Source organism: Dermacentor variabilis, chromosome 4 (genome assembly GCF_050947875.1).
Source record: "Dermacentor variabilis isolate Ectoservices chromosome 4, ASM5094787v1, whole genome shotgun sequence".
In the NCBI taxonomy this organism is placed as follows: domain Eukaryota; kingdom Metazoa; phylum Arthropoda; class Arachnida; order Ixodida; family Ixodidae; genus Dermacentor; species Dermacentor variabilis.
Genome location: NC_134571.1, coordinates 172,735,021 through 172,753,328, shown reverse-complemented (window position 1 = coordinate 172,753,328; position 18,308 = coordinate 172,735,021). Strand labels below are relative to the sequence as shown.

Here is an 18,308-nt window from a genome sequence, read left to right as displayed (position 1 = left end):
CCTATGCGACAAAAATTCAAGTGCTGGGCTATGGAGGTCGCGAGCAGGGCTTTGATAGTGTAAGCATTACAATGGTCCATAGCCTGAGGAGAGCGCTTGGAGCTGGCGTCTTAACAGCGCGCTGGCCACGCATGCCGAATGAGCATGTAAGAACGTGCCAGCAAAATGGCTACAAAGCGTACGCTCAGCGTTGAGGACATGCAAGCCTGAAAAATGCGTCGCGCGGACAAGCAGGGTCTTCGCTACACATCAAAACTTTGTGCAGACCGCGAATGTATACAGACAATGTATACATACAAATATAATAATTCCTTGAAATTGGTACAGTGCCATCATTGCAAAATCTTTAACACTTCTGCCACGATGTGATATACTATGTGAGGCAAAGATAACGCTCAATGTTATCAAATATTACGAACAATGACATCCAACAACGCATCAAGCAAATGCGCCTCGCATTGTGTTCTGCAGACTAAGGGCACAACCAGCGGCGGTGCACGCAAGGGTTCGTTTACCATCAACTCACCACTGACGTATTAATCTAAACGCTTAAACAATTACACATTCGTCGCCAATATAACCACTTATTATCAACAATTAAAGCAAACAGAACGCAAAGCCTTGCTTACATCCATAGCCACAGTGCCTGGGATCCGCAGACTTCTGAACCCACTCTTCAATTTTTATTCTTTCCTCTCTTCTTTCTCTGCTCTCCATTCTTCTAGGATCTTCCTTTTCGTAGGCGTCTTGGGTTTCCCTTAAGTAGTGTATCAAGTCTTGGGTATAATATATTAGATTATACTAGTAATGAACGGTTCGGAGAATGCATCCATTCATTTTATGTCATGTGGCGTCCCCCAGTTTGACTCCATGACGGGTGCATGGCATTGCCCCAAAGAAAAATGTACATGAGTATAGGTACCTGACTATTTCCTCCACTGCCCGGCTCTCACCCTAAAAAACCTGGACACACCGATTAACTTTTGAACTTTTTCACCCGACCAAGCCATGCTTTTCCCTGCGTTCATGTTATACTTAGCGAAAAGATTGAGATGCCAGCTTGAAAAATTTCTCCCTTTCCTAACACCTTTAATCCTGTCTATAAAGTGATTGCCTGGATTATAAATCTGCCATTTGTGTGCCAGGTTTTTCGCAAGGGACTTTATGGTATAGTAAATGACAAATACAGAGTGAAACCTCCTATTACCAGCATAGTAGTTCGCAAGTTGCATTTCACCGTATTATATTTTGCTGAGAAAGACAGAAAATAAGAAAGGTCCTACAAGAACGATGTGAGAAGAATAGAAAAGAACAAATGAAGAGAAGCACGTTCCGAACTTCCGATCCAGTCATTACCGAAGTACGCGTCATTGTCCTAGGCGATGAGGGAAGGTAATCTTAGTAAATCTTGATGGTTAATGGTGGAGAAAAACGTACCTGATAAAATGGAACAAGAGAGCTAAAGTGTGCAAGGAATGCCTATGACGTCAATAAAAGTGGATGGAAATAAAAGTGGATAGAAAAACAACTTGCCGCAGGTGGAAAATGCGAAGCTTGTGTGTTCGGTTCCCACCTGCGGCAAGTTGTTTTTTCATCCACTTTAAGTTCCATTAATTTATCGTTTCTTCATTCCATTTAATGAGCATAAGTAATGTACCCTATGTTTTCCTTGGTGTCAGTGTTTGTTGGCTTCTCATGATATGACTAATAAAAATCGGACCCCTTGGTTAATCCCCTTTCTTCTCGCTTGTTACATAACGAGGGTCTCGAATCCGGCAACATTGATGCCTTCAGGTAGCATATGTGGGTTTATTGACCAGTTGCCTTCACCCAAAGAGATCACGTTCTCGTGACGCCTGCGGCAACAAGGAAGTTCCACATCCGCTGCCAAGGTCTGTGAGTGGTGGCGCTGGCTAACACTCCCTGGGTTCTACTAGTACACATAATTACCCAAGAAAGTGGATGGGGAAACAGCGCCGCGGTAGCTCAATTGGTAGAGCATCGCACGCGAAATGCGAAGGTTGTGTGTTCGGTTCCCACCTGCGGCAAGTTGTTTTTTCATCCACTTCATTTTCCGTTCATTTATCGTTTCTTCATTCCATTTAATAGGCGCAAGTAATTTCCCCTATGTTGTCATTGGTGTCAGTGTTTGTTGGCTTCTCATGATATGACTAATAAAAATCGAGCCCCCCGGTTAACCCCCTTTCTTCTCGTTTATTACGTCAATCAGGAGTAACATAGGTCTCGAATACGCTAATGAACCTATAGGAGAACTAGAAAACCAATTTCTTTCAAAACGGGAACTAAAGCCGTACTACTATAAACACCACATCGATAACATTTTTCTCATCTGACACCATGTTTAGGCGGAACTTGTGGCTTTCATTGGGGAATTTAATAGCGTCCATCCATCCATTGCATTTTCGCACTCGTGCTCACACTTTTATATCTGTTTTCTGCATGTCACAGTATCCATCCGCGCCAACAAACTAGCTACTACAGTTGATAAGAAACCCGCGGACGCTCACCGGCACCTTCCTTATCGAAGTAGCCGTGATACAAACTGCAAAACAAGCATACCCTATAATCAAGTACTTCGTTTCAAGAGACTGTGTTCTGAACACTCCGATTTTATTAACAACGGAGACAGCCTTCACGATGCCCCGATAATGCAGAAGTAGCCACTTCTGTTATTGAATGATGCGATTAAGCGAGGGCACGGAGGCACAAGGGGAATGAAGGACTCACAGCGCATCTTTTTTGTTGTGCAGCTTCTGGGCTTCCTTTCAAGCAATGGCCCGGATCATCGAACGCCTCCTGCTGTCCAAATCCCTTGTTGCTGCTCGACATCGACACGCCTGGCTATCAACTGCGCCGCCACTGAATCTTCACGTGCGTCAGAGAGCAGAGCGCCCGGCCCTTCTAACGTCATTCCTTGCCCGAACCTCGAACAACGCTGTCCACCGTCAGCGACATCGTCATGGGCGATAACGGACCATTTAAAAGCAAGCACCACTTGCTACCACGATAGTGGGCACGGAGGCACAAGTGGAATGAAGGACTCGCAGCGCATCTTTTTTGTTGTGCAGGTTGGTGATAACCTTCTCCTACCTTGTAAATGTTACAAGACAGACGACCGATTTGCGGTTGTGCTTCCGTGCCCAGAAGCATTGTTGAAACCCTTCTGTTCTTTGCTGCTTTTGCTTTGTGGCGACATTGAAGAAAATCCGGGGCCTGACAAGGCCATGGCGGAACTAATTCAAATGGTCAAAGAGACAAATGAGCGCTGTATTCGGATCGAATCTAACCAATCCAGTATGTCACAGGCAATGGCGGATCTTAAGATTTCCCATGAGACGGTTTCTGCTATTGTAACAGACATTACCGTGTGGTTGCAAACTGTAGAAAATAGGATTAACGATCTTCCAAATCTGCAGCAAGAGCTATCTAAGACACGTCAATCGCTAAACCACGTGGAACAAGAGGCGGCTGAGCTACGAGCCCGCCTTGACGAAGCCGAAGATAGGTCTCGACGGGACAACCTGCTGTTTCACGGCATATCGGACACTTCAGATGAGAACGCCCGCCAGTCTGAAGAAAAAGTTATTGCTGTGGCCCATGACAGGCTGGACATTCACATGTCATCTCAAGACATAGCACGTGCGCACAGAATAGGCAGATATGTAGCAGGCAAAGATCGACCACTCATTGTTAAATTTTCTTGCTTCAAATCAAAAGAGCTCTTATTATCTGAGCGGTCTGCCTTGCGGGGTACCGGCATCAGCATTACTGAAGATTTCTCCGCACCAACTCGCCATACTCGTAAAAAACTGGTGGAATTCGGCCTGGGTCTAAAGACGCCTTTTAAGCTGCGGTACAAACGCCTATATGCAAACAAAAAATGTTACATGTATGATGCTTCCGAGAATTCCGTCTGCGAGTCGCCTTCCTTTCACTCCGACACCACTTCGCCAGTTACCGATGCCCTTTCCCCGAGGGCGACCCGCTCAGGCCGTGCCTACTCTGCCGCTAGCTAGGACAGTGCGAGGGGTGGTGGTACCCCGTCAGTGCTTTCCGTGCTTTCTACAAATATTCGCAGTCTTATCCCGAAAAGAGACAATCTGAGCGCCTTAATTAACGATACAGATGCTGATTTAATATTGCTGACTGAAACTTGGCTATCTGACAAAATTTCAACCCATGAACTTCTTCAGTGCGAGAAAAGATTCACCGTATATCGTCGTGATCGCGCTGAGAGAACGGGTGGCGGTGTCCTCATTGCCGTGAATGAATGTTTTGAATGCACTCTTTTGAACATACCAAGTAATTTAGAAATAGTGTGGTGTTATATAACCATTGCTTTTAGAAAAATGGTTTTTGGAATTTGTTACCGCCCGCCTAACTCCGACAGCTCTTTTTGCGAGGCAATTCATGATTGTCTAAGCCAGATTTCAGCCAGATTTCCCGGTATACCAAGTTTTTCTTCTAGGTGATTTTAATTTTCCATCAATCCAATGGTCTCATTTATGTCCGCTTGCAGAACCTGCTTCCGCCGAAACTAGTAGCTTCCTAGCCACATGCTTGGATTTCAGCTTATCGCAACTAGTCCGCCTTCCTACACGTGTTACTTCTACGACATCATCCTTACTAGATTTGATACTAACGTCATCACCTGAAATTGTATCAACAATAACTCACCTGCCAGGGCTCAGTGATCACGACGTGATACATTTTTCTGTCTCTGTACCAACTGCTAAAAGGAACAAGCGCTTTAAACTTATCACAGATTATAATAAAGCTAACTTTGACGCTATCAACACCAATCTTTCTTCCTTCCTCGACAGTTTTTGTATATCTTACACTGACGCATCAGTCGAAGAATTGTGGGCATCATTTAAATGTAAAGCAATGCATCTAATAAATAAATACATTCCCTTAAGAAAGGTTTATCAATCATCTAACGCACCGTGGTACACCAGACACCTTAACCGACTATCTAACAAAAAAGGCAGACTTTTCCGTGCTGCAAAACAATCGTCAACTACTGACAAGTGGTCCGCTTATGCCGTCGCAGCAAAACTCTACTCCAATGCTTTAAAAGAAACTAAATTTAATTTCTATAACACCACGCTTCCATCATTACTCAGAACGAATCCGAGACGCTTTTGGAACGTCGTTAAAAACCGCGATAGTCAAGGTATAACCCTTACTAATGAATTAGGTGAGATAATCCCAAGCCGTTATTGCGCGTCTACACTGAACATCGCTTTCACCCATTCATTTTGCCCCACTCACTCTGGCAGCTCTCCACCATTCATAGCACCTAGTTTCTTTCCAATGGAACCGATTTTACTCGACTCATCTGGTATCTGCTCTATTATTAACAAACTAAAAAGATCCTCTTCGTGCGGTATTGATAGCATTACGTCCAAATTCTTGCAAGGTACTACCGAATATAGTTCCATTATATTAAACTTGATTTTTACAAAATCTCTGAACAATAGCTCCTTGCCCAGAGACTGGAAAAAAGGAAAGGTGATTCCACTTCACAAGTCAGGCGACACCCATAACCCATACCACTACAGACCTATTTCCTTGACATCAGTACCATGTAAAATATTTGAACACATAATTTTCTCTCATCTTGTCAACTTTTTGGAATCAAACCAGTTCTTTCATAACAGTCAACATGGGTTCCGTAAGTCCTTCTCATGCGAAACGCAGTTATTAACATTTTGTAGCGATCTCCATGCTTTCCTAGACGCTGGCTTTATAGTAGACTGTATATTTTTAGATTTTGCAAAAGCCTTCGACAGAGTTAACCACCACTTACTCCTACTAAAACTCGGCCAGCTAAATATTGATCCCCTGGTCTTCAACTGGATTCGAGAGTTTCTTTCTAACCGTACACAATATGTAAGCATTAATGATAATGATTCTCCTGAAGTTCCGGTCGGTTCAGGGGTACCTCAAGGCTCTGTTTTGGCACCCTTACTTTTCCTAATTTATATCAATGATCTTCCTAACCAAATTGCAAGTTCCATTTGTCTATTTGCTGACGACTGTGTTATATACCGCAAGATTGAAAGCACTAACGATACTTTTACACTCCAGGATGATCTCGGTAACACTGCAGCATGGTGCAAGCTTTGGCTAATGGAACTAAACACTTCTAAATGCAAAACAATGAGAATTTCCCGTAACCAGTCAGCTTGCCCCGCCTACATACTTAATGATACTCCCCTTGACCCAGTACTTTTTTACAAATATCTCGGTGTGTATATTGCTAACAATCTTTCATGGAAAACACACATCGAATACATCACGTCGAAAGCTAACCGCATGCTAGGCTATCTCACACGTAACTTTTCTTTAGCTCCACCGAAACTAAAACAACAACTCTACGTCACTTATGTCCGGCCTAACCTCGAATACGCATGCTCGATATGGGACCCTGGGCATGCTACTCTAATAAATATCCTTGAAAGTGTCCAAAATCGATCGGTCCGTTTCATTCTTAACAATTATCACCGTACTTCTAGCGTTACTAACATGAAACTTAGTCTTGGCATTCCCCTTCTCTCTTCCCGAAGAAAATTATCTCGTCTTTCGCTCTTTCATAAAATCTACTATCATAACCACGAGCTCAAGTCCCGGTACATTACACCAGCATCTTATGTCTCCGCACGTATCGATCATCGCTTCAAAGTTCATGTACCTGCGCAGCGCACAGTTACCTACTCACACTCGTTCTTGCCGAGAACATGTCTTGAGTGGAACCACCTGCCTGCGTCACTAGTCGCTATCACTGATACAGACCGTTTTCGCAGAGCACTATCAAACGAATTATAAGCCTACTTCAAAACTGCGTCACTATCACGTTGTCACCTATTGCTATCGTTTTCTTTCATTGCTATTATTCCATGTTTTCGTTTTTTATATTCTTGTTACTTGATGTTTAAGTGTTTATTTTTGCCTTGTTACTTTTGTGCTTATTTACTTGTTGTTGCTGTATATTATTTGCGGTATAGCTGTTCTTCACTTCTTGTATTTATTTTATATGTACTAATATTCTAATGCCCCTCCCCTCTGTAATGCTTCTTGTAAGCCCTGAGGGTAATAATAAATAAATAAATAAATAAATAAATAAATGCAGGAGACCGCAGTGCGCTTCTCAGGCTAGACAAGCGGGTTGAGCAACGAAAGCATACTAATTTAGTTCGAACACACCCTGCATCGATTCCAAACGTTAATGTCATCCTTAAGAAACATCGTAACATTCTCATGCAGAGCGATCGCCTCAGTGTAGTGTTTCCAGAGCCGCCACGCATAGCTTACCAACGATCAAAAATTTTACGCTGCATCCAAAACAACAAGAGCTATACGCATAGGCTGTCATCTTTGCAACATCACTGTGCAGGGTTTGCGCTCACATGCCGACTTCGCTAATTGTTATGAGCACGTGTCAACTTTTAGCCTCAATGTAAAAGGGGACTTTGACTCTCACATAGGTAATGTAATATATACGCTAGAATGTTCAGCATGCAAACTACAGTGCATTGCATAACGGAAACAGCGTTTACACTACGTTTCAACAATCGTAGATCGCATGCCCTCGGCCTTCTTAATTCTCCGCCATCCAAATTGCCACTATCCCGTGCGCGTATTTGGAATATCCAGAAAGGACAACGCATGGCAACCGCAGCACCACGCTATTGGCTTACGAGCCTGCGGGACGCCGTGATGTCACTCCTAGCAACGGCGCCAAGCGATAACTCTCGTTCCCGGTGCTCTCCTGTTGACTAGACCTGACTATACAACACCGAGTTCCAGACGTCACAGACTTGCGTGCGTCTAATTGTCGTACAAAAATCCCTCACGTGACCTGATCCTAGGTGCCTAGGGACAGGATCGTTTAGGGATTCTTTAGAAGGCATGATGGTAGCGCCGAGCGACGCCGTGCGTTGTTCGTTCTCGGCGTGATTGTTTGTTCTCCGGCTCGCGCGGACCACGCGTTGTCCAACGTTGCTTATGGGATCGTGCTTGCGTGTTGGTGGTAGGTTGTGGCGTCACCGTGTCCGACTTTGCTTAATGGACATCGATGGATGTGCTGCTCGCTACAAGTCATGTAAATGCGACTGCGTCGACCGCCCATGCACTGTTCAGCGCTGAATGTGTGTTAGGTGTGCTGTGCTTGAAACGAGTGGTGCAGCCGAGTAGCAGGGGGGTTAGAGGAGCAGAGTGGCTTGGGGGTCCCCATTTGCACGTTCAGAGGTATGTGCTCCCGTTTTGGTTTCATTAGCGGCTGTCGCGGGATTGTGGTGTGCTCCTTGCCTAGTATGAAGTTTACGATGCTAACACACAGCGTGTTCACGTTTTTCCGTGCTAAATGTCATTTGCATGACGACCGATTGGAAAACAAGGCATATGTCTGCGTTATTTGCATTTGTGTGTTGTAAATTACTTCCTATTGTGGAAGTTCTGGCAGTCTTATTACGCAAGGAGTACGAACGTAAACATATAAACATATTTCTGTGTGTCTGAAATTTTGAATTTCCCATAATAGCCTTTACGACTGATAAGCGGGCTACACAGCCTGTGTGAATCAGCTACCTTTTGTTGCGACGCTCTTCCATGTGGTAGACTGATGCATGGGGCGTGTTTATTTCTGTACTGTTGTAAAAACCATTTGTTTAGTCACCCAATACAAATGTACTGCTTCTTCGCCGCAGTACATTTTAGGTACGCGCTGAAGGATACTAAGAATGGGAGGGGACCGCTGTCACCCAGCATAGTATGTCCACTCAGGCGACCTGAGAGGCTGCGGTTAGGCGAGAGTATAATTAAAGAACTCTTTTTATGTCCAGTGACAGTGGCCCCTTTCCACATTTAGCATGCTTCACCGCAGTACAAATGTGTATTGCGAAAAAGGTAATCTTAAAAAGCTCAATTATGCAACATTTTTTTTCGTAGCTTGTTACACCGCAATACAGGGGTGTAGCATCGTGCAGTAAAGCATACTAAGAGTGGAAAGGGCACATAGGTTTACTCATTATTTTCAATTGTGATATAATTTGCAAGTGCATCCGTGCTCTTGGTAAGCTTTATTGACAATTCTTCGTACATTACAAATTCATATTGCCGGGAAGCTTACTAAGGCACATTCGCCATTTTGTAATGCATTATTCACCTTCAATGCAGGAGCACAATTTGGATTCATGCCTATGCTTCTGGCTGGACTGCACGTGCTCTTTGAGAATTGATTCGTTGTTCATAAGTGCACTGGTACTTACTCTAAACTGGAGGGCTGAAGTTGATACGGAAGCACAATTTTTATTAAGGGGACAAGATGTTGCCAAGGTGGTTGTAGCACAGTTTCTTTTCTTCCAGGTACCTTTTCTACTAGAAGCTTCCATTGCAGTGTTTCGAGCCTCTTTGAGCCAGCACATAGTGTATATAAATATCGGACACCGATTGGGAACATCACCTATGCTCTCTGCAGTAAGCTGCGCACAGGATAAGTTCAAGCCTATCTATAGAAAAAAATGTAGCATGACCAGACAAAATAAAAGGAGGTGGACTGCAGCAATACTAAGTGTTAAATGGTGCCTTATCCTTTTTGTTGAGTTTTCTGTTTTGTGCTTTTTATTATGGATCCTCCACAGTAACCATTAGAGTGCCGAACTTGAGCTTGTTGGTTTCAGATCTCATGGTTGTTACTAACAAAACAGTGTGATAAACGAACAAGGGCATGGAGGCATCCAGTCCCCTTGCTTATCTCATGGTGTTGCTTCATGAGCACCGTGAGCCTCCAGACCAACTAGGAAGGGAAATTTGTTGCAATCACTTCTGGACTGTATTGCAACCAAATGAACAGTGCTCTCATTGACAACTTTTGGACAGTAGAATGCTTGCACCCAGCAAAGTCTAAGAAGGAAGCATTCAGGATGTGCAAGTGGGCCTTTTGAAGCTGGCATCATTGCTGAAGGGGCTTTGCCTGCTGCCCTCTTTATGGATACACAAAGATGATTTCCTCTTTGAGAGGGATTGTTTCAGATGTCGTTACATGGCAACAATGCTGGGTGTATTAGCAGAGAAGTTTGTCTCTGCCCACTGTCAATAATATGTTCCTTTTCCAGTGCCCCTGTGGAAGTGCCTACTTTTTCGGCACAAAGTGCTCTCCATGCATACATGCATTTTCAGCTTGTAAAGATGTTTATTACCCCTTGCCTCAAGCTGGTCCTTGTTGATGTCACCCAAGAAGGCACTGCGGAGTATGGCGATGGGGACTTACAAATGAGTGTTGACGCCAGTGAAACCAGATTAATGGAGCTGCTGTTTATTTCTGTCCACTCCATCTTCATCGAGTTACAATGAGCAGTTCTTTGTCCAAACAGAAGGCATATGTAGTTGGCCATGCATAGCCTGCACACTAAGACTTGTTGGTGTGCCTAAAAACCTTGGCAGTGTCTATATGAAAAAACATTCTGATGTGTTGATGACTTCCTTCTCTTTATCACACTTTGTCTGATGAAGCCAGCAACTCGGTCAATTAGATGTTCAGCAGGCTTCTCATTAGTTTTCCCAGCGTCTCCTTTACCAGGGTGCTGCTCATAGATATGTTTTCTTGACCTTGCATTGCACTTAAACCATGGCCACACCTGCTGAACCTATAGTATGCGATCAGAAAAGTGCTATGGATCACGTTGCTCCAAACTCATGACATGTGCTACAAGGCCTCGACGAACAGCCTCATTAATTTCCACCCTCATCATACTGTATGAAGCTTCGCGAGACAAGTGCGACAATTAACATCTGCTGGTTTTTCAGTGCTATTCCTGTCCAGCTTGCTGAAAGCTATCCCGAGTGTTTCAAAAGCAGGACTGCTGCTGGACAAGAAGTGCATAAAGCAAGGGTAGCTATAACCATATATGTCACACAATATGAAGAAGGCCACTGAGTGTACAGGCGGTTTAATTCTTGTCCAACAAGCTTGGTTCTCCCTTTGCAAATGAGTAAACCCAACTTGCCCCAAAGACATGGCCTGTGACAAACTATGTGCCAGATGCTGTTTCCCCTGCAAAGCCGAAGATGTCTACAAGATCCTGACACCTGCAGTGGCTTCTACACTGGGCAAACAGGCTACTATAAGAACGACCGCCTCTACTAATATGCTAATAACATGAAAACGGGCAGAAATTTGGCTATTCATTGGGCCCAACTGCAAGTGCAAGCCACTGTTCCACCAGATGTGTGCTGTTCACGGGAACTGGAGCTATACAAATGCAGATAGAAACGATGTTGGTTGAAAGTAGTAGAGTTGAACTATATTCTGCAAAAGCAGCGCTACTTGCAGCGCTGGTACCTTATAGGTACAATTCACGGCTGCTCCACCATGCAAAGGCACAATTCTTCAATTATTAACTTTAATTTATTATATTTATGGTGGTCATGTATTGCAAGTACATATCATCCACATTGTGTGCAATATGGCTAATTGATGTCAACTATGATAGCCATTCCTAATCTGAGATGCAATAAAAACTAATATAGGCAACAAATTGCAATTCAAAAAGACAACACGTGGACAGGATAAGTGGCAGACTTCCTTTTATTGAACAAAAGTCACATGTGTTCCATGTCACCAGCAGTGGGTAGCAAACTTGCAAGCTTGGGTGAGAGAGGCAAAACTTAGCAAAATGCTACACTCATTCTCAAATGTAAAACGGCCTATGACACAAAAAACGACATTATATTGTACTGAATGAAAGGGCAAGACTCCATCCAAGAACACATTATGGCACCACATAATTGACATGGTGTAAAAGATGTTCACACGCCCTCCCCATAAAAAAGAAACACTGAAAACATGTCTTAAAAGGCAATGTGCAGCGTCTGAAAGCAAAAAAAGAACAACCCAAAAAAGGTTTCACGAAGTCTTTCAATGATTAAAATTGTCAAACTGTCTTGTCACTTCTTAATGGATCTGCATTGCGTACTAGGGTGTCTTGATAAGGCAGTTTCAGCAAGTGTATTGGAAAGCAGTGTTCCCAGTCTGTGTGCAATATTTCGAACTGAAGGAGGGTCAGGCTGCCTTTCAAAGATGTACATTTTAGTTTATAAAACAGAAAAAGGCAAGCAAAATTGCTGTGATTTAGAAATTCACTTAAAGCAGCGCACTGAATTTAAGGTATTAGCTTGCACAATGCCATTATAAGAACTTTCCACCTCTAACATATTTTTCCCAGTTGTAGAAAGGTGGGAATTTTTTTTTGAACAGAGCTGCTTAACCTATATTTAGCAGGCGAACCAAATACATCATAAAAGTGGCATTTCGCATCTGCAACAACTTCGATATACTTGAAATTCAGCATTTGGAACATGGAGGAAGCCATAAAAATGCAATAACGGCCCGAGAGAGTTCTCTGCAATTAGGTGAAGAAATTGGCACATACCTGCAACACTTATTGATATCTAGAGTGAACTTTAACGTCCACCACAATATAGGTTCCTTCGCGACTGTTTATAACGTTTTGTGCCAGCGCATATACGTTACAACACTATTCAGTGCTTTCACGCTGTGTCCATGTATGCCGAATTGCAATAACAGGACGTGAGCAGCGCAGTAATCGCAAGGGCGTTTTGGTTCCTCTTGAAGGCATCGCGCTGCGTATCATTAGTAGTAGGGGTGGAATACGACTCCATCTCACAGGTTCCGAGCATGGGTTTCGCCCAGCGATCCTCTCAGCGTAAACTGTCGCACCGGCGTAGGTCCCGATTCCTATCAATCGGCAGGGCGGAGAGGGCGCTTCGATGGATGGGACGGAAATTCGCGTCACCCTCGGCTCGCAACCGCGCCAGCGCACACTTACGCCAGTTTCACATAGCCGCGTCTGCGTGCCAGCCACGACAAAACGTTGGCCACGACCCACAAGCTACGCGAAACCGCTGCTGATGAGAGTACGTTGTTAGGCAGGACGCCACGGCGCGTCCCCGCAGCCGGCAGCCAATACCGTGGCGCTGCGGTTGCCATGCGTTGTCCCTTCTGGATGTTCCAAATACGCATCCCGTGCACCTTTCCACGAGCTAACCGTGACTATACTTGTATCCGGTGTCAAGTCGCGCCCCGAAAGGGAGGTTCACTAATCATTTTTAATCCATAATTTCGTGACGTAGCTCCTGGGATCGCCGAGAACACGGCAACATTGACCTTTTTGTTCGCGAAAATGAGAATCGCATACACGTTGCCTTCAGACTAAGCAGCTCGTTGTTGATCGCATCGTTTAGGCCACGACGCCATCTGTTCGCACACTCGACACACACGGGCGCGATTAGCCCAAAAGAATTTTCTGGTTGCTGATGTGTCATTTCGTTGTATTTAATGTACGATGAGCAATGTTCTTGATCAAACACTTGTTGTAACTTGTGAAAACTTGTACAAACACCTTCTTTGCTAAGCTCTCTTCTTAACCCCGCCTTTGTTTCATTTCTCGCTGTACGAACCTGCTGTTACAAATATCCCATCCAATCCTGCTTTTTTACCACGTGCGACGTTTCCATTGTTGACTCATGAAGGGTGCAGTCACCTTACCGTGAAAATCTCTCTTTTTTCGTCTTTTTTTCCACGTGTCGCCTTTCCGTGAACCATGGTTTTGTACAAAGTGTTGCCCTAAGATCTTGTAACGACCTTCTTGTCTAGCATTCTTCTCATTTCTTTTTTTATTTTCAAACAAGATATCATTTTATCTGTAAAGCCTGCTCTTGCTGTTTTTGTTTTGCTGTGCGAACCTGCTATAGCCATCTAGTCGCGTTTTTTTTACATGCACTGCCGATTCGTCAGGAGTTCAAACTCAATGCAACAGTGTGAGCTGGCAGCGGAGAAGCACGTAGAGGCGCCCCCTAAGGCATGTAATGATTAAAGCACAACCCCTTACCGCGTCATGTATTCCCTGACGAGGCCAGACCCCGGTCGAAACGTAGAAAATAAAACATCTATTTAAGGCATGTTTGTCGTACGCGTGTCGTCAACGTACAAGTGCCTGTTCAACTACCGGATCACGGCAGAATAAAAAAATATGTGACCTTCGGTGTGCCAAAAACATTTTCTGATTATGAGGCACGCCGTAGGGGGGGGGGGGGCTCTAAAAATTTGGACAAGTTGCGGCTCTTTAACGTGCAGCTACATCTAAGTACACAGGTGATATCGCATTTAGCCCCCAGCAAGCTGCGACCGCCGTGTCCGGGGTTCAAACCCCTGGCCTTGTGCTTAGCAGATCAATGCCATTGGCCACTAAGGAACCAAGGCAGGTCCTGGCAGGCATATATATAGCGTTGATATATATATCGTTGTTTGTGCTTATGTGTCCGTGTTCGTGTGTTGTGTCTATATAGTTGCATACGCATAAAATACACATTCGGAAAAGGTCTTGAAATGCATCATAAGCTTTATAGGGAGCAAAGTATCTAACGGGCGGGTCCTATGCGGCGAAATCCTTAATATACAAGTTTAATCTCAGGTAACGGAGATTCTTGATGGAACTGCTTGAAATAGCTTCGCTTGAAATCTAGCGATAATTCTGCAGTGAAGCGCAAAGCTACATCTTTTCTGAGGCATTACATTTGCCTGCTAACATAACGAACTTCGGGCATCATGTTGCTGCGCAAGTTTATTTTAAATGCTTGATGGGACGAACATGCAAGTTAATGAAGAAGCTCCGAAGCGCTCGATACCGGAAAGGAGGCATGGCACAGGTTGTAATTTCAAAGCAGTACGACTTTTGATAATACTCCCCAGTGAGATATCTGAACGTGTGAAATCCCACATGTATATTTGTTTATTCGTGACAGCACCCTGAAGTTTTATGTTGCAAGCTACGGCGGCGAAGGTGATCGTTGCATTTTAAGCTCTTGAGTGTGGAAACGACGACGTACTTCGAGGCAGTCAGAACATACAGCTGCCTCCAAGCTACTCCGCAACAAATGTGGCAAGGAGGCCAAGTGTTTGTGAGGCAATAATAGATTTTTGCTATGTGTTTATTAGAGTTTCCCAAGCACGAAAACAAGCGCGCGCCTGGGTACAAAGCGAGAAACACCGTCTTCTGCGAGCGCGGCATTCAAAGTTTCGAAATTTCGCCACGAATTGCGCTGGTCGGCACTGCGCCGATGTTGGCGTACAACGACCGCTCGGAGCCAATTGCAATAATTCAATACAGTTCAGCGACGCTATTGGCGCTGAACTCACTACGACGGCAGGAGGATCTAATATCGCACAAGGCCATCTTATCATTGGCTTCATTCAAGGCGAAAAGAGGAGTCGCTCTGATGTGCTACCATACTGTCTGTTACGGCATTCCGAATATAGAAACAGATATTACCATTCCCGAGTCTCTATTGACTGCAGAATGTCACAACGTTATAAAAGAGAGTACGAAGCCTTTTTCTCGAAGCATTGGCTTTTGGTGACAGTGCTTCTGCTGCCAGTGCTTTCCATTGCTTTTACAAGTTTTCGTCTGTCTGTGAAGTTGGACTTGTCAAGGTACTTGAAGCCCGCAAACACAGAAGAAAGCATCACACAATAGGCGCCTACTACACCAGCTGCTACGATTTCGTTTATGCAGTAGGCTGGCTGGTTGGAGCCAGAGACGCCTCCGAGGGCAGCAAGGAAGCAATGGCAACCATCACAGTACAGAAACTTATATGCAAACATAAAAAGATCAGTGCGCTTCCACTCTTTGAAGAATGATGATGAGGCTGTTAATGTGGGCCCCTTAATGGCGAACTGAACCTCGCCGCAGGTAGGCGCGGTATTGCACTATGTTCGAGATCGCCCCACATATGGGGGATGCTCTACGGCTGCTTCACCTCCGCCGCGGGTCGACCCGGCATTGCACTATATTTGCATAGGCCCACGTATGAAAAATCATTGGTCTATGCTCACGGAGACGACTTCAGCCGGAACCTAGCCATAAACAGCTTTTCTGTAAAAAGTGAAAGTACGCGAACACAGTGCAAGCAGGAAAGCAAGACCAGGTGTCCCTACAGTGCATTCAGACTAGTGCTTGCAAATATCCGTCTGACCGACTCTCCAGTTTAACCATAGGGAAGCGAATTCGGCCTCGAAAGCCGGTTATCAGGTTATCCTGCTTTTCAGAAATGGATATTCAAATTATCCGGTTTAACTAACCCTTTAAGCGAGTATTCGAATATTCGAATCTACTACGTTTTCCCGCTCAAGTTAATGCAAATGCCGGCTATTTTAGTCTAAGAGCCAGTCATTTTAATCGAGCTTCCCCACATTTATTCCTATGACCGAATATTTTAATTTACGCACAAAATATTTAATTCCTAACACCAGTGAATTTAATACAAAGTAAAGATGAAGTTTTGGAGGTGTTCTAGGAAGTTCAAAGTAATGACGAAATGTTATAATTTTGCGCCAACCAAACATAACTGACGAGCTTTCTGGAACAGGGCTGTCCTGTGACACCAAAAATGCCTTTCCCGCGTGATACATCATCGAAATAGTGCAGTGCGGTGAACATTATGTTACTGCCATGAACAGGTCAAGGAAAACGTAGCTATTTAATGTTTTTTCTGACATGCATTCAAACACAGGGGCATCCAGCGACAAACCGTGAAATTGTAAAGCTCTTCAAACAGGCTGAAAGGAGCGTCACAGGACATCTGATCATTTTGTTTTCTACAAGGCCCGTAGCCGCGTATATCACATGAAGGATCTTCGTACAATCTCTGCGTATATAACCACTTATAAGTATCTTAGATCACGTGAAAAGAGTGTCACGAGATCTCACGGACATTCCCTAGCATATTCTTGATTCCCCAGCATATATACATGGATGTCAAACTATCCGTCTTCGAAGAATCTCCCTGATAGTACCTACGAAGGGTATGCCAGACTAGTTGGTAGAGAATGTCAAGTGAACTTGCGTAACTTTCTGAAGTCCACATGTGATTCACAAACACAGTGAGATAGGTGTCAAGCGAATGGGTATCGCAAAAGCTATGCGATGGTAAGCACGTAGCAATCGTGAAACCGAGTGGAAGATGCTGTCTCGTGACTTCAAGTATATTTCGCTGGCAATGGGTGATTCCTAACCAGACTGCCATGGATATCTAACGACTGGGTTCCGAACAAGATCTGCGATGGTACGCGCTTCGCGTACTTCACACCACCTTAATAAAAATCCCGTGACATCAAATAACTTTACGAGCCCCCCTCCCCACCATGGGTAATTACCAACGCTGCCAATTGACACGGTGCACTCACAGTTTTGAGTGCAGCGGTGGCGTAGAGGTAGAACACCCGCCTCGCGTGCAAGAGGTCCGTGGTTCGAATCCCGGTGCCGGCAATTTTCCACCGGATTGAAAAAAAAAAAATCCGCGTGTTGATAAAATTGCACAAAGAGGCCTGGAGTGTGGCCTGATCCCGGTGACCAGAACCGGTAACGCACTCCCTCACCAGAGCAGGATTGGCCACCCTGGTGCAGTACTTGGCCACAACCTCCTATGAACACAACAATCAAACCCCGGCCCTCAGTCCCCAGCAGCTGCGAAGCAACTGATCACGGCGGCGGTCAGACCTGCGACGCAGCAGAGGGTGCTAAGAATCACTGGCTCCGGACAGGCCGCCATTGGAATATGAACATGGCAACGTTTAACGCTAGAACGTTATCTAGTGAGGCGAGTCTAGCAGTGCTATTGGAGGAATTAGAGGGCAGTAAATGGGATATAATAGGGCTCAGTGAAGTTAGGAGGCCGAAAGAAGCATATACAGTGCTAAATAGCGGGCACGTCCTGTGCTACCGGGGCTTAGCGGATAGAAGAGAACTAGGAGTCGGATTCCTGATTAATAAGAATATAGCTGGTAACATCCAGGAATTCTATAGCATTAACGAGAGGGTGGCAGGTCTTGTTGTGAAACTTAATAAGAGGTACAAAATGAAGATTGTACAGGTCTACGCCCCTACATCCAGCCATGATGACCAGGAAGTCGAAAGCTTCTATGAAGACGTGGAATCGGCGGTGGGGAGAGTGAAAACTAAATACACTATACTAATGGGCGACTTTAATGCCAAGGTAGGCAAGAAGCAGGCTGGAGACAAGGCAGTGGGGGAATATGGCATAGGCACTAGGAATAGCAGGGGAGAGTTATTAGTAGAGTTTGCGGAACAGAATAATATGAGGATAATGAATACCTTCTTCCGCAAGCGGGATAGCCGAAAGTGGACGTGGAGGAGCCCGAACGGCGAGACTAGAAATGAAATAGACTTCATACTCTGCGCTAACCC

The 18,308-nt window shown here is 44.6% G+C and overlaps 1 protein-coding gene across 1 annotated transcript in view; it reads left to right on the top strand.

Annotated features, from left to right (window-relative positions):
* The window catches only part of LOC142578426 (uncharacterized), an 86,876-nt gene that overhangs the window by 54,457 nt on the left and 14,111 nt on the right, over positions 1 to 18,308 (top strand). Inside the window, exon 3 of the mRNA XM_075687813.1 lies at positions 2,772 to 3,089. Within this exon, the coding sequence (XP_075543928.1) occupies positions 2,772 to 3,089 (318 nt within the window). The remainder of the gene's footprint in view (positions 1 to 2,771; positions 3,090 to 18,308) is intronic.